General features: G+C 45.1%; 2 protein-coding genes across 2 annotated transcripts in view; both read right to left on the reverse strand.

Moving 5' to 3' along the window:
* The window catches only part of RPS18 (ribosomal protein S18), a 148,605-nt gene that overhangs the window by 28,666 nt on the left and 104,381 nt on the right, over positions 1-15,558 (reverse strand). The gene's annotated exons all lie outside the window — the stretch shown is intronic.
* Positions 1,043-13,208, reverse strand: HSD17B8 (hydroxysteroid 17-beta dehydrogenase 8). Its single transcript, XM_072123060.1, has 9 exons — positions 13,074-13,208; positions 7,745-7,947; positions 7,547-7,663; positions 4,145-4,240; positions 3,969-4,054; positions 3,748-3,832; positions 3,615-3,657; positions 2,124-2,198; positions 1,043-1,273 (listed from the first exon to the last, which is right to left on the reverse strand). Exons 1-9 carry the CDS (start codon positions 13,201-13,203, stop codon positions 1,257-1,259), a joined length of 852 nt encoding a protein of 283 aa, XP_071979161.1. The 5' UTR covers positions 13,204-13,208; the 3' UTR covers positions 1,043-1,256.

Here is a 15,558-nt window from a genome sequence, read left to right on the forward strand (position 1 = left end):
ACAACATTTATCAGTCCAAGGGCCATACTGTCAGACTGGGCCGCATCAGTAACCAGCACGCTAGATGCACCAACAACCACAGTACAGCACAAAATGTCACCCCAGAAATGATAGATACCGCAGCACAGCAATAAATACCTCCCCAGCAACCAAACACTACATTCAGAGCAGACAACACTAGTACCGGAGCCCCCAGAGCAGACAATTGTAATTAGGGAGAGACCCCCAGAGTATATAATACTGGAGACCCCCAGAACACACAAATAAATGTCTCCTTTCCTGGCTCTTCTCCCTGCACCACACTGCAGCTTCTTCTCTCCCCCATGTGCTGCTCTCTTCTGTGTCCCGCACTGGTTCTATGCGGAGGCATCAGGACCTGGAGCAGAACTGTGCCAGGAGCAGGAGAGGACCCAAGAGCAGTACAGTACAGCTGACAAGTACTTACCACTCCTGGGTCCTCATGCCGCTGCATAAAACCAGCGTGAGGAGTCAGGACACAGAGTGACAGGAGAGCACCCGGGAGCAGTGAGGACTTCTCAGCTGTACTCACGGCTACCCGGCCTCCTGCAATAATGAAAACTTCTAAAATTTATGTTACATCACTTATGGAAGTGCGTATTGGACTCAGACTGTCAGCAGGGTGCGGACCACAACTCATAACTTACCAGGTCCCATGTGGCCTGTCAGTGTGGGTTGCGCACTTCTCTTCTAAAGCTTTTGGTTTAGTTGGCTGCACTTTATGTACATGCTCAGTAGTGAAGCACCTCCACTACAGATCAGAGGAACAATGAACAGAGCAGGAATGCCCGCATTTATCTCAGCACTATTATAGCTATCAGGGATAAAGGACTGTGGGGTCAGAGACCATTTTGGTGAAGCTCTATACAGAGTTGAAGTTAGGGAAATTTAGGAGTAGTAGGTTTGGCTAACAAACCCCACTGCCCTGTCCCCATCCCATACACCCACTATCCATAATCTCCACTGTATTAGCAATGTACACGACTGCTGAACTTATATCTACTTACACAGGGCTCCAGGAAAGATGGATATAAAATATGTGATATTTATTAGTCGTCATCATCAGATCATTTCACTTCTGGGTTTATATACAATTACATTTACAATTAACAGATGCGGCGGCCATTACTGGGCTCTGGCATCAGATGTATCTCACGGGGCACAAGATCTCAGACCTCAGAGGCTTCATATGTGGAGACGGCACCGTCCACAGCAGCGCGTAAGTCTAGAGAAATGAATCATAAGTACAGGCCACCTGCAGAGACAAGATAAATAATTAGATGTCCCATAATAAACTGCTTGTATAGAAAACAATCTACAAGTAGACCTGCAGTGTACAGCATGGTAGATACAAACATATCAGCAATCTGAGAAGCTGATGTACTAGGAGCATTAAAGGGAACCTGTCACCAGGGATCTCATTGTCACTAAAGACAGGTAGCAGAAGCCCATTACACCTGCAGTGCAAATCTGCCTCTCTGCCTTTTCCAAGCATTTTCATTACAATGTAATTGTGTGTTATAACTCACCTTGCACCCTGACAAAATCCTGGGGTAGACACAGGGGTTGGGCTTTGGTATGGATGCATTTCAAAAAACAACATGTGCCTTGTCTGAGCTGCAGGCTGCCTCCATCTTTGTGCTCCTGTACAGCTCCTCCCTCCCCCACTGATGTCATCTCACTGTGACCTATGTGAAGGAGCAGGAGGAGGAGCTGTTCAGGAGCACAAAGGTGGGGGCTAATATCCGAGGAGTGAGTAACACAGACAAGTCACATGTTATTTTTTAAAATGCATCCAAACCAAAGCCCATCCCCTGGGACTACACAGAGGATGCTGTCAGGGTGCAAGGTAAGTTATAACACACAATTATATTGTAATGTAAATGCTTAGAAAAGTCAGAGAGGCAGATGTAATAAGCTTCTACAACGTGTCTTTAATGAAAATTAGGTCCTTGGTGACAGGTTCCCTTTAAGCACGGATATCCATTGTATAATAATCATACATAACAGTAGTAATATCCTCACAGCAGCAATGGGGTCTAAATTCTAAATCTGCAGAGCTCAGAGTATATGCAGGTCCCTGTACATGTCCCTCCAGTCCTTACCTGTCACTTCTATACTTGCTCCTGTGATATATCTGCTGTCATCTGAGGCCAGAAACGCACAAACATCTGCAACATCTGTAATAATAATAGTATCTTCACAAGTCTGAATCTGAGGGTGGGTTATGATGATGTCGTCTAGTCCGCTCCCTATCATCCTTATGCAAAGCTTCAGGAGTGTGTCTGCAGCTGTGACCATACAGACTGCAACCAGTGTTATGTATTGTCCCTGGAGAGACGTGTAACCAGACCTTTGTCTGTCTGTGATATTTGGATTTATATTTCAGGATTGCAGCTTCTCTAAGTACAATAGCGGCGTGTCCTTCCACTGCTGTGCTCTGTGATCTCTGTTATGTATTGTTCCAGGAAATATGTAGAGAGAGGGCACACAAGAGGTGTAATCCTACCTTGTGTATGTTGTTAGTAGCTTAAGGACTGTGAAATATGTATTTATATTCCAGGACTGTAACTTCTCCAATTGGGTAAGTCCTCACACTGCTCTGCTCTTAGCTCTCTGCACTGAGCTACTCTACAGTAATTGTAGTATTTTACCAACCTGCTTCTGCTTTTATAGCTGTGGAACAATTAAATGCACAGAGCAAAGAGCTTAGAAGTGTAAGGACAAAGCTTCAATCATGGAATATACATTCAGATGTCTGCCCTCTGCATGGTCCAACATCACGCGGTACAGTCACATGGCATCACATCAGAAGAGGAAGGGCCCCAGCAGTACATGGTCACAGATAATTTCCCTCCTTTCTCACACTACTGTCAGTGATGAATCATATCTTACACCCAGACATTGGGGGAGATTTCTCAATGTGTTGTAGAACAGGTCAGTGCAGATATACACTACAAAGTCTTATATATGCATAAAGGAAATCTACCATTTGATTTGATGCACGATCAAACATAACTTGAGAATGCTGTAGCTACACTGATGCAGAAACATATCTTGTTTTATCCATGAGTTCAGTGGCCTTGCTGAAATTACATTTATAACATTCAAGATCTTAGAAAAGCTGGATTACATGCTGCTTGCAGTTCATAAACACATTACACGGAGCTGTCTGCAGTGTTCAGACAGACCTAATCAACCTGAGCTGGATCACTCATACACAGCGATTGATTACTTCAGCCTGTCAGGAACAACACAGTGATTACATCATTCTCTTCTCAGCAAAACCACTCAGCTCAGGGATTAAACAAGATATGTTTCTGCATCAGTGTAGCTACAACAGTTTCAAGGTATAAGACTGTGGAATCCTACTTTGCACCTCTATCAGTTGGTCTAGTTTAGTGAGGACATTTCCCCTTTTCCAGAGGCCGTTCCTCTTTTTCGTGCCTAAAATAATCCAACACCTTTAATAAATGTGGTGCAAGGCAGAACTGGAGAATTCTGTCCCAGGCAGCTGGATAAATCTCCCCCTCTATGAGTGGATGTAAGATGACCCATAGGGGACAGGTCACTACATCTCCTAGTGAAGGACGTACCTTCTGGCTGCCCAAGTCTTCCCATCGGTATCATATTTGCAATCTGTAGAAAAATGGTAAAATAATTAGTTGATCGTTAACTTGCAGCCACAAGAAGGAAGAAGGTACAGAGCGCCAGGCACCATCAGCTCACTTTGTCCATCACTTTGTGTGGGACTTGATTAGTCATTGGGGTGGCGATGAATCCAGGTAATACGGTGTTACAGCGTATCCCAAACCTAGGAGGGGAGAAAGTGAAGAGGATCAGAAGATGAGACCATGACATCGGTCCTGTACAGCTCACACGGGTGCAGACATCTGATACACTGTAACGAGCTCTGCTCCTGCGCATGTCCTGGGGGAGAAGTCACTCACTTGGCAAGTTCCTTTGCTGCCGTCTTGGTCAGACCTTCAACTCCAGACTTTGAGGCAGCGTAGTTCGCCTGCCCGAGATTCCCCACCTGCAGTAGATGGTATAGATATATTATAGATGTATTACTGCTCCTCACAACACAGTGTCCATTAACCTCAGGATTCCTCTGTCATCTCACCTTTCCCACAATGCTCCCCATGTTGATGATGGAGCCCCCATTTTGTCCGCTGTTTACAATAGATTGGGCCACGGCTTGTGTGATGAGGAACGGACCCTTAAAGAAACAAATAGAAGACACCAGAGATGGAGGTGACCCCCTGTAATATCTGAGCTTCCTGCCCCCACAGAAAGATTGTGGGGGAGAAGGAACAATATATACAGAGTGGGGACAATGGGGGGTGACATCAAAACAAGTGTGGTGTCAATTTATATAACCCCCTAATCAGGTGCCTCCAATATATAGACGACAGTAGGATGATCCTCTAAGGGAGTCCTAATCAGAGGTCGGCCTCCATCACCAGCAATATCTGTATTTGATCTGAGTTAAAAAAAAAAAACTTCAATAGACAGATATGAGGATGGATAGACATGACAATAGACAGATATGAGAAGGATGGATAGACATGACAATAGACAGATATGAGAAGGATGGATAGTCATGACAATAGACAGATATGAGAAGGATGGATAGACATGACAATAGACAGATATGAGAAGGATGGATAGACATGACAATAGACAGATATGAGAAGGATGGATAGACATGACAATAGACAGATATGAGAAGGATGGATAGACATGACAATAGACAGATACGAGAAGGATGGACAGACATGACAATAGATATGAGAAGGATGGATAGACATGACAATAGACAGATATGAGAAGGATGGATAGACATGACAATAGACAGATATGAGAAGGATGGATAGTCATGACAATAGACAGATATGAGAAGGATGGATAGACATGACAATAGACAGATATGAGAAGGATGGATAGACATGACAATAGACAGATATGAGAAGGATGGATAGACATGACAATAGACAGATATGAGAAGGAGGGATAGACATGACAATAGACAGATATGAGAAGGATGGATAGACATGACAATAGACAGATATGAGAAGGATGGATAGTCATGACAATAGACAGATATGAGAAGGATGGATAGACATGACAATAGACAGATATGAGAAGGATGGATAGACATGACAATAGATATGAGAAGGATGGATAGACATGACAATAGACAGATATGAGAAGGATGGATAGACATGACAATAGACAGATATGAGAAGGATGGATAGACATGACAATAGACAGATATGAGAAGGATGGATAGACATGACAATAGACAGATATGAGAAGGATGGATAGACATGACAATAGACAGATATGAGAAGGATGGATAGACATGACAATAGACAGATATGAGAAGGATGGATAGACATGACAATAGACAGATACGAGAAGGATGGACAGACATGACAATAGATATGAGAAGGATGGATAGACATGACAATAGACAGATATGAGAAGGATGGATAGACATGACAATAGACAGATATGAGAAGGATGGACAGACATGACAATAGATATGAGAAGGATGGATAGACATGACAATAGACAGATAATAGAAGGATGGATAGACATGACAATAGACAGATATGAGAAGGATGGACAGACATGACAATAGACAGATATGAGAAGGATGGACAGACATGACAATAGACAGATACGAGAAGGATGGATAGACATGACAATAGACAGATATGAGAAGGATGGATAGACATGACAATAGACAGATATGAGAAGGATGGATAGACATGACAATAGATATGAGAAGGATGGATAGACATGACAATAGATATGAGAAGGATGGATAGACATGACAATAGACAGATATGAGAAGGATGGATAGACATGACAATAGACAGATATGAGAAGGATGGACAGACATGACAATAGACAGATATGAGAAGGATGGACAGACATGACAATAGATATGAGAAGGATGGATAGACATGACAATAGACAGATATGAGAAGGATGGATAGACATGACAATAGACAGATACGAGAAGGATGGATAGACATGACAATAGACAGATACGAGAAGGATGGATAGACATGACAATAGACAGATATGAGAAGGATGGATAGACATGACAATAGACAGATATGAGAAGGATGGATAGACATGACAATAGACAGATATGAGAAGGATGGACAGACATGACAATAGATATGAGAAGGATGGATAGACATGACAATAGACAGATATGAGAAGGATGGATAGACATGACAATAGACAGATACGAGAAGGATGGATAGACATGACAATAGACAGATATGAGAAGGATGGATAGACATGACAATAGACAGATATGAGAAGGATGGATAGACATGACAATAGACAGATATGAGAAGGATAGATAGTCATGACAATAGACAGATATGAGAAGGATGGATAGACATGACAATAGACAGATATGAGAAGGATGGATAGACATGACAATAGATATGAGAAGGATGGATAGACATGACAATAGACAGATATGAGAAGGATGGATAGACGTGACAATAGACAGATATGAGAAGGATGGATAGACATGACAATAGACAGATATGAGAAGGATGGATAGACATGACAATAGACAGATATGAGAAGGATGGATAGACATGACAATAGATAGATATGAGAAGGATGGATAGACATGACAATAGACAGATATGAGAAGGATGGATAGTCATGACAATAGACAGATATGAGAAGGATGGATAGACATGACAATAGACAGATATGAGAAGGATGGATAGACATGACAATAGATATGAGAAGGAGGGATAGACATGACAGTAGACAGATATGAGAAGGATGGATAGTCATGACAATAGACAGATATGAGAAGGATGGATAGACATGACAATAGACAGATACGAGAAGGATGGATAGACATGACAATAGACAGATATGAGAAGGATGGATAGACATGACAATAGACAGATATGAGAAGGATGGATAGACATGACAATAGACAGATATGAGAAGGATGGATAGACATGACAATAGACAGATATGAGAAGGATGGATAGACATGACAATAGACAGATATGAGAAGGATGGACAGACATGACAATAGACAGATATGAGAAGGATGGATAGTCATGACAATAGACAGATATGAGAAGGATGGATAGACATGACAATAGACAGATATGAGAAGGATGGATAGTCATGACAATAGACAGATATGAGAAGGATGGATAGACATGACAATAGACAGATACGAGAAGGATGGATAGACATGACAATAGACAGATATGAGAAGGATGGATAGACATGACAATAGACAGATATGAGAAGGATGGATAGACATGACAATAGACAGATATGAGAAGGATGGATAGACATGACAATAGACAGATATGAGAAGGATGGATAGACATGACAATAGACAGATATGAGAAGGATGGATAGACATGACAATAGACAGATATGAGAAGGATGGATAGACATGACAATAGACAGATATGAGAAGGATGGATAGATGGATGAGGCAGATTCCAGATACCTTGAGGTTGACGTTCAGCACAGAGTCGTAGGATTCCTCTGACAAGCGAAGCAGAAAATCATCCTTTGTGATTCCGGCGTTATTGACGGCCACACGAGGAGGAGCAGAAAAGTGGGACTGATGGTAGAGGACAGAGACCAGTCACTGAGTATTACACTACTATGTGCATTGCTGAAGGATTGCCGAGGTCAGACCTACCTGTATCTGCTCCATTAGGGCCCTGACGCTGTCATATTTAGAGACGTCGGCTGCGAGGGCCACATGCTCCTGTCCTGGGACCCCGAGTGTCAGGCTCTTCACAGTATTATTAGCCGAGTCAATATTAAGATCAACTACAACGACTGAAGCCCCTTCTTGTGACAGACGCTGGCAGATCGCTCGACCAATCCCGCTGCCACCACCTGAGGAGTCACAGGTACAGGGATCATGCTCACATAGATTTGGTACAATTTACTGCATGGCCCGGCCCTGCCCCCTCCTTCCCTCCCAAGTGCCGTAAAGGGCGGAATAGGCCCCATTCCCAGCTGTGCCGGAAATTGAGACAAAATGACAAAATGTACGCCTGTCATCAGATATAAACGCCGTCATAAATCCCCCCATTGTTCTGCTGTTGTTCAAGGATTAAAGATGAATTGTCTTGCCTGGACACTGTAACGGACCCTCAGCTGTGACAGTCAGAGTACAGTACGCGACACGCCCACAGTATGTGAACTTCTTGAACATTTTGAGGCAAGGTAAAAATAACTTCTATTCATATTTGGGGGACCCCTGCTGCAGAAGGTGGGGCTCTATATAGAGGTCTCTAGTCATCTTCTAAGTAGTAATATATGGTGTCCTGCTTAATGCATGAGGGGGGGGGTGACACCTTATAAACTTTCAAGAAATACCATTTATTTTTTTTAGCAGGGATTTGATATTTTAGTGAAAATTAATTTTTTTTTTTTTAATAAACATCAGCTTCCTGGGGCACCTGGGGTGGAGCCGTGTCCAATATGTGTCTTGACATTAATAGACATCTACAAGCAGATTACTGGTGGTAGAGCATCCTAAATCGGCTGTTTGTTATGTCCAGGGGATGGGGGTGCAGTGTTTTACATGTAATTCGGCGTTTTTATGTTGAAATAATAACTTTGTAAAAGTGCCGGAGGCGCTCAGACACCTCTCGGCTCCCCTGGACCCTAATGTACGCCCCTCGCTGCATGACCGGGGAACTTTGAGAGAGCACATGACCCACCTAGATCGTAATTCCCTGGTCGACGGCCGGAGAAGTCTTGCAGCGTGGAGCGTGAAGTCTGGGGAAGCCGATAGGTGCCTGAGCACATCCAGCACTTTTACAAAGTTATTATTTCGACAATAAAAACGCTGAATTACAAAATACTGCCCCCCCCCCCCCCCATCCCCTAGACATAACAAGCAGCCTATTTAAGACCTATTTCTGCTGGTAAATGGCCTGTAATCTCTAAGGAGCTGCCGAGCTGCAAAGAAACAAGAAAACAGCTGCAGCACCAGATGCAGGAGGATAAAAACTTACATTCCTGTACAATGACATAACTATAAACCTTATGTCACTCTGGGCAATGCTGGATTCACTTGTCGGGGGATATTAGAGGCAGCGCAGCTATGACCCAGGTCTCTAGATTATCCACTGAAATCTGACCACGATGCTTTATACTGCTGCTTTTCTTTACATAGACACAATCCCACCTGGGAGAGAATGGCGATTTCTATCACGCATCTTGTCCCTTATTAACCCAGATTAGACCCCCTGTATATGCTGTAGATAAGCAGCTGCCAGACAGATGAGGCGCCGCTGATCTGGAGGAACAGGATCTGATACAATCCAGTCTCTGATTCATGGAGATCACGAGTGGATCCTACACAGATCACCAGGATCTGCCCCATTGGTCCAAAGAAGTGACAGACAGCGCAGCTTAACCCCAGGAAGAGACAGAGACATCCGGGAGTAGATGAGACAGCAGGGGCCCGGTTATCACATGTTATAGGTCACTGATCCTGACTCCCTGACCCGGTTATCACATGTTATAGGTCACTGATCCAAAACCCCGGGCCGGTTATCACATGTTATAGGTCACTGATCCTAAAACCGGGGCCGGTTATCACATGTTATAGGTCACTGATCCTAAACCCGGGGCCGGTTATCACATGTTATAGGTCACTGATCCTAAACCCGGGGCCGGTTATCACATGTTATAGGTCACTGATCCTAAACCCGGGGCCGGTTATCACATGTTATAGGTCACTGATCCTAAACCCGGGGCCGGTTATCACATGTTATAGGTCACTGATCCTAAACCCGGGGCCGGTTATCACATGTTATAGGTCACTGATCCTAAACCCGGGGCCGGTTATCACATGTTATAGGTCACTGATCCTAAACCCGGGGCCGGTTATCACATGTTATAGGTCACTGATCCTAAACCCGGGGCCGGTTATCACATGTTATAGGTCACTGATCCTAAACCCCGGGCCGGTTATCACATGTTATAGGTCACTGATCCTAAACCCGGGGCCGGTTATCACATGTTATAGGTCACTGATCCAAAACCCCGGGCCGGTTATCACATGTTATAGGTCACTGATCCTAAAACCGGGGCCGGTTATCACATGTTATAGGTCACTGATCCTAAACCCGGGGCCGGTTATCACATGTTATAGGTCACTGATCCTAAACCCGGGGCCGGTTATCACATGTTATAGGTCACTGATCCTAAACCCGGGGCCGGTTATCACATGTTATAGGTCACTGATCCTAAACCCGGGGCCGGTTATCACATGTTATAGGTCACTGATCCTAAACCCGGGGCCGGTTATCACATGTTATAGGTCACTGATCCTAAACCCGGGGCCGGTTATCACATGTTATAGGTCACTGATCCTAAACCCGGGGCCGGTTATCACATGTTATAGGTCACTGATCCTAAACCCGGGGCCGGTTATCACATGTTATAGGTCACTGATCCTAAACCCCGAGCCGGTTATCACATGTTATAGGTCACTGATCCTAAACCCGGGGCCGGTTATCACATGTTATAGGTCACTGATCCTAAACCCGGGGCCGGTTATCACATGTTATAGGTCACTGATCCTAAACCCCGAGCCGGTTATCACATGTTATAGGTCACTGATCCTAAACCCGGGGCCGGTTATCACATGTTATAGGTCACTGATCCTAAACCCGGGGCCGGTTATCACATGTTATAGGTCACTGATCCTAAATCCCGAGCCGGTTATCACATGTTATAGGTCACTGATCCTAAACCCCGAGCCGGTTATCACATGTTATAGATCACTGATCCTAAACCCCGAGCCGGTTATCACATGTTATAGGTCACTGATCCTAAACCCGGGGCCGGTTATCACATGTTATAGGTCACTGATCCTAAACCCGGGGCCGGTTATCACATGTTATAGGTCACTGATCCTAAACCCCGGGCCGGTTATCACATGTTATAGGTCACTGATCCTAAACCCGGGGCCGGTTATCACATGTTATAGGTCACTGATCCTAAACCCGGGGCTGGTTATCACATGTTATAGGTCACTGATCCTAAACCCCGGCCCGGTTATCACATGTTATAGGTCACTGATCCTAAACCCGGGGCCGGTTATCACATGTTATAGGTCACTGATCCTAAACCTGGGGCCGGTTATCACATGTTATAGGTCACTGATCCTAAACCCCGAGCCGGTTATCACATGTTATAGGTCACTGATCCTAAACCCGGGGCCGGTTATCACATGTTATAGGTCACTGATCCTAAACCCGGGGCCGGTTATCACATGTTATAGGTCACTGATCCTGACTCCCTGGCCGGTTATCACATGTTATAGGTCACTGATCCTGACTCCCTGGCCCGGTTATCACATGTTATAGGTCACTGATCCTAAACCCCGGGCCGGTTATCACATGTTATAGGTCACTGATCCTAAACCCGGGGCCGGTTATCACATGTTATAGGTCACTGATCCTGACTCCCTGGCCCGGTTATCACATGTTATAGGTCACTGATCCTAAACCCGGGGCCGGTTATCACATGTTATAGGTCACTGATCCTAAACCCGGGGCCGGTTATCACATGTTATAGGTCACTGATCCTAAACCCGGGGCCGGTTATCACATGTTATAGGTCACTGATCCTAAACCCCGGGCCGGTTATCACATGTTATAGGTCACTGATCCTAAACCCCGGGCCGGTTATCACATGTTATAGGTCACTGATCCTAAACCCCGGGCCGGTTATCACATGTTATAGGTCACTGATCCTAAACCCCGGGCCGGTTATCACATGTTATAGGTCACTGATCCTAAACCCGGGGCCGGTTATCACATGTTATAGGTCACTGATCCTAAACCCGGGGCCGGTTATCACATGTTATCGGTCACTGATCCTAAACCCGGGGCCGGTTATCACATGTTATAGGTCACTGATCCTAAACCCGGGGCCGGTTATCACATGTTATCGGTCACTGATCCTAAACCCGGGGCCGGTTATCACATGTTATAGGTCACTGATCCTAAACCCCGAGCCGGTTATCACATGTTATAGGTCACTGATCCTAAACCCGGGGCCGGTTATCACATGTTATAGGTCACTGATCCTAAACCCCGGGCCGGTCATCACATGTTATAGGTCACTGATCCTAAACCTGGGGCCGGTTATCACATGTTATAGGTCACTGATCCTAAACCCCGAGCCGGTTATCACATGTTATAGGTCACTGATCCTAAACCCGGGGCCGGTTATCACATGTTATAGGTCACTGATCCTAAACCCCGGGCCGGTTATCACATGTTATAGGTCACTGATCCTAAACCCGGGGCCGGTTATCACATGTTATAGGTCACTGATCCTAAACCCGGGGCCGGTTATCACATGTTATAGGTCACTGATCCTAAACCCGGGGCCGGTTATCACATGTTATAGGTCACTGATCCTGACTCCCTGGCCCGGTTATCACATGTTATAGGTCACTGATCCTAAACCCGGGGCCGGTTATCACATGTTATAGGTCACTGATCCTAAACCCGGGGCCCGGTTATCACATGTTATAGGTCACTGATCCTAAACCCGGGGCCGGTTATCACATGTTATAGGTCACTGATCCTAAACCCCGGGCCGGTTATCACATGTTATAGGTCACTGATCCTAAACCCCGGGCCGGTTATCACATGTTATAGGTCACTGATCCTAAACCCCGGGCCGGTTATCACATGTTATAGGTCACTGATCCTAAACCCGGGGCCGGTTATCACATGTTATAGGTCACTGATCCTAAACCCCGGGCCGGTTATCACATGTTATAGGTCACTGATCCTAAACCCCGGGCCGGTTATCACATGTTATAGGTCACTGATCCTAAACCCGGGGCCGGTTATCACATGTTATAGGTCACTGATCCTAAACCCGGGGCCGGTTATCACATGTTATAGGTCACTGATCTGATCCTGACTCCCTGACCCGGTTATCACATGTTATCGGTCACTGGGAATATACTATACAACGACCTGTCACTAGAGCCAGCACAGACTTCAGCCTGATGGGCGCCGCCATGACACCTCCAAAGCGACTACTACCATAGAGAGGGCGGGACAGGAAGTCCCGTGGAGGGATAGAGCGGCCGCTGCTGCTGCTCATCTCTATGATAGACAGTGTAGTATATAGCGATGTGTGGCGGCTCCTGTGTTATATACCTGCTGTCCTGGTGGATGATGGAGGTTATAGTGGCAGCTCCTGTGTTATATACCTGCTGTCCTGGTGGATGATGGAGGTTATAGTGGCAGCTCCTGTGTTATATATACACCTGGTGGATGATGGAGGTTATAGTGGCAGCTCCTGTGTTATATACCTGCTGTCCTGGTGGATGATGGAGGTTATAGTGGCAGCTCCTGTGTTATATATACACCTGGTGGATGATGGAGGTTATAGGTCATGGTGGCAGCTCCTGTGTTATATACCTGCTGTCCTGGTGGATGATGGAGGTTATAGGTCATAGTGGCAGCTCCTGTTATATATACACCTGGTGGATGATGGAGGTTATAGTGGCAGCTCCTGTGTTATATATACACCTGGTGGATGATGGAGGTTATAGTGGCAGCTCCTGTGTTATATATACTCCTGGTGGATGATGGAGGTTATAGTGGCAGCTCCTGTGTTATATATACACCTGGTGGATGATGGAGGTTATAGTGGCAGCTCCTGTGTTATATATACACCTGGTGGATGATGGAGGTTATAGTGGCAGCTCCTGTGTTATATATACACCTGGTGGATGATGGAGGTCATAGTGGCAGCTCCTGTGTTATATATACACCTGGTGGATGATGGAGGTTATAGTGGCAGCTCCTGTGTTATATATACTCCTGGTGGATGATGGAGGTTATAGTGGCAGCTCCTGTGTTATATATACACCTGGTGGATGATGGAGGTTATAGTGGCAGCTCCTGTGTTATATATACACCTGGTGGATGATGGAGGTTATAGTGGCAGCTCCTGTGTTATATATACTCCTGGTGGATGATGGAGGTTATAGTGGCAGCTCCTGTGTTATATATACACCTGGTGGATGATGGAGGTTATAGGTCATAGTGGCAGCTCCTGTGTTATATATACTCCTGGTGGATGATGGAGGTCATAGTGGCAGCTCCTGTTTTATATATACTCCTGGTGGATGATGGAGGTTATAGTGGCAGCTCCTGTGTTATATATACACATGGTGGATGATGGAGGTTATAGTGGCAGCTCCTGTGTTATATATACACATGGTGGATGATGGAGGTTATAGTGGCAGCTCCTGTGTTATATATACACCTGGTGGATGATGGAGGTTATAGTGGCAGCTCCTGTGTTATATATACACCTGGTGGATGATGGAGGTTATAGTGGCAGCTCCTGTGTTATATATACACCTGGTGGATGATGGAGGTTATAGTGGCAGCTCCTGTGTTATATATACACCTGGTGGATGATGGAGGTTATAGTGGCAGCTCCTGTGTTATATATACTCCTGGTGGATGATGGAGGTTATAGTGGCAGCTCCTGTGTTATATATACACCTGGTGGATGATGGAGGTTGTAGGTCATAGTGGCAGCTCCTGTGTTATATATACTCCTGGTGGATGATGGAGGTCATAGTGGCAGCTCCTGTTTTATATATATACTCCTGGTGGATGATGGAGGTTATAGTGGCAGCTCCTGTGTTATATATACACATGGTGGATGATGGAGGTTATAGTGGCAGCTCCTGTGTTATATATACACCTGGTGGATGATGGAGGTTATAGTGGCAGCTCCTGTGTTATATATACACCTGGTGGATGATGGAGGTTATAGTGGCAGCTCCTGTGTTATATATACACCTGGTGGATGATGGAGGTTATAGTGGCAGCTCCTGTGTTATATATACACCTGGTGGATGATGGAGGTTATAGTGGCAGCTCCTGTGTTATATATACACCTGGTGGATGATGGAGGTTATAGTGGCAGCTCCTGTGTTATATATACACCTGGTGGATGATGGAGGTTATAGTGGCAGCTCCTGTGTTATATATACTCCTGGTGGATGATGGATGTTATAGTGGCAGCTCCTGTGTTATATATACTCCTGGTGGATGATGGAGGTTATATATACTCCTGGTGGATGATGGAGGTTATAGTGGCAGCTCCTGTGTTATATATACACCTGGTGGATGATGGAGGTTATAGTGGCAGCTCCTGTGTTATATATACACCTGGTGGATGATGGAGGTTATAGTGGCAGCTCCTGTGTTATATATACACCTGGTGGATGATGGATGTTATAGTGGAAGCGCCTGTGTTATATATACACCTGGTGGATGATGGATGTTATAGTGGAAGCTCCTGTGTTATATATACACCTGGTGGATGATGGAGGTTATAGTGGCAGCTCCTGTGTTATATATACACCTGGTGGATGATGGAGGTTATAGTGGCAGCTCCTGTGTTATATATACACCTGGTGGATGATGGAGG

Source organism: Engystomops pustulosus, chromosome 9 (genome assembly GCF_040894005.1).
Source record: "Engystomops pustulosus chromosome 9, aEngPut4.maternal, whole genome shotgun sequence".
Taxonomy (NCBI): domain Eukaryota; kingdom Metazoa; phylum Chordata; class Amphibia; order Anura; family Leptodactylidae; genus Engystomops; species Engystomops pustulosus.

Excerpts from the sequence above, each read along its gene's own strand:
- HSD17B8 (XM_072123060.1), bottom strand. The coding sequence starts at position 13,203 with ATGAGCAGCAGCAGCGGCCGCTCTATCCCTCCACGGGACTTCCTGTCC. Across the intron at positions 3,833-3,968 it reads GCAGCAAAGGAACTTGCCAA|GTTTGGGATACGCTGTAACA; the intron begins GTGAGTGACTTC and ends CTCCCCTCCTAG. Across the intron at positions 3,658-3,747 it reads CACACAAAGTGATGGACAAA|ATTGCAAATATGATACCGAT; the intron begins GTGAGCTGATGG and ends ATTTTTCTACAG.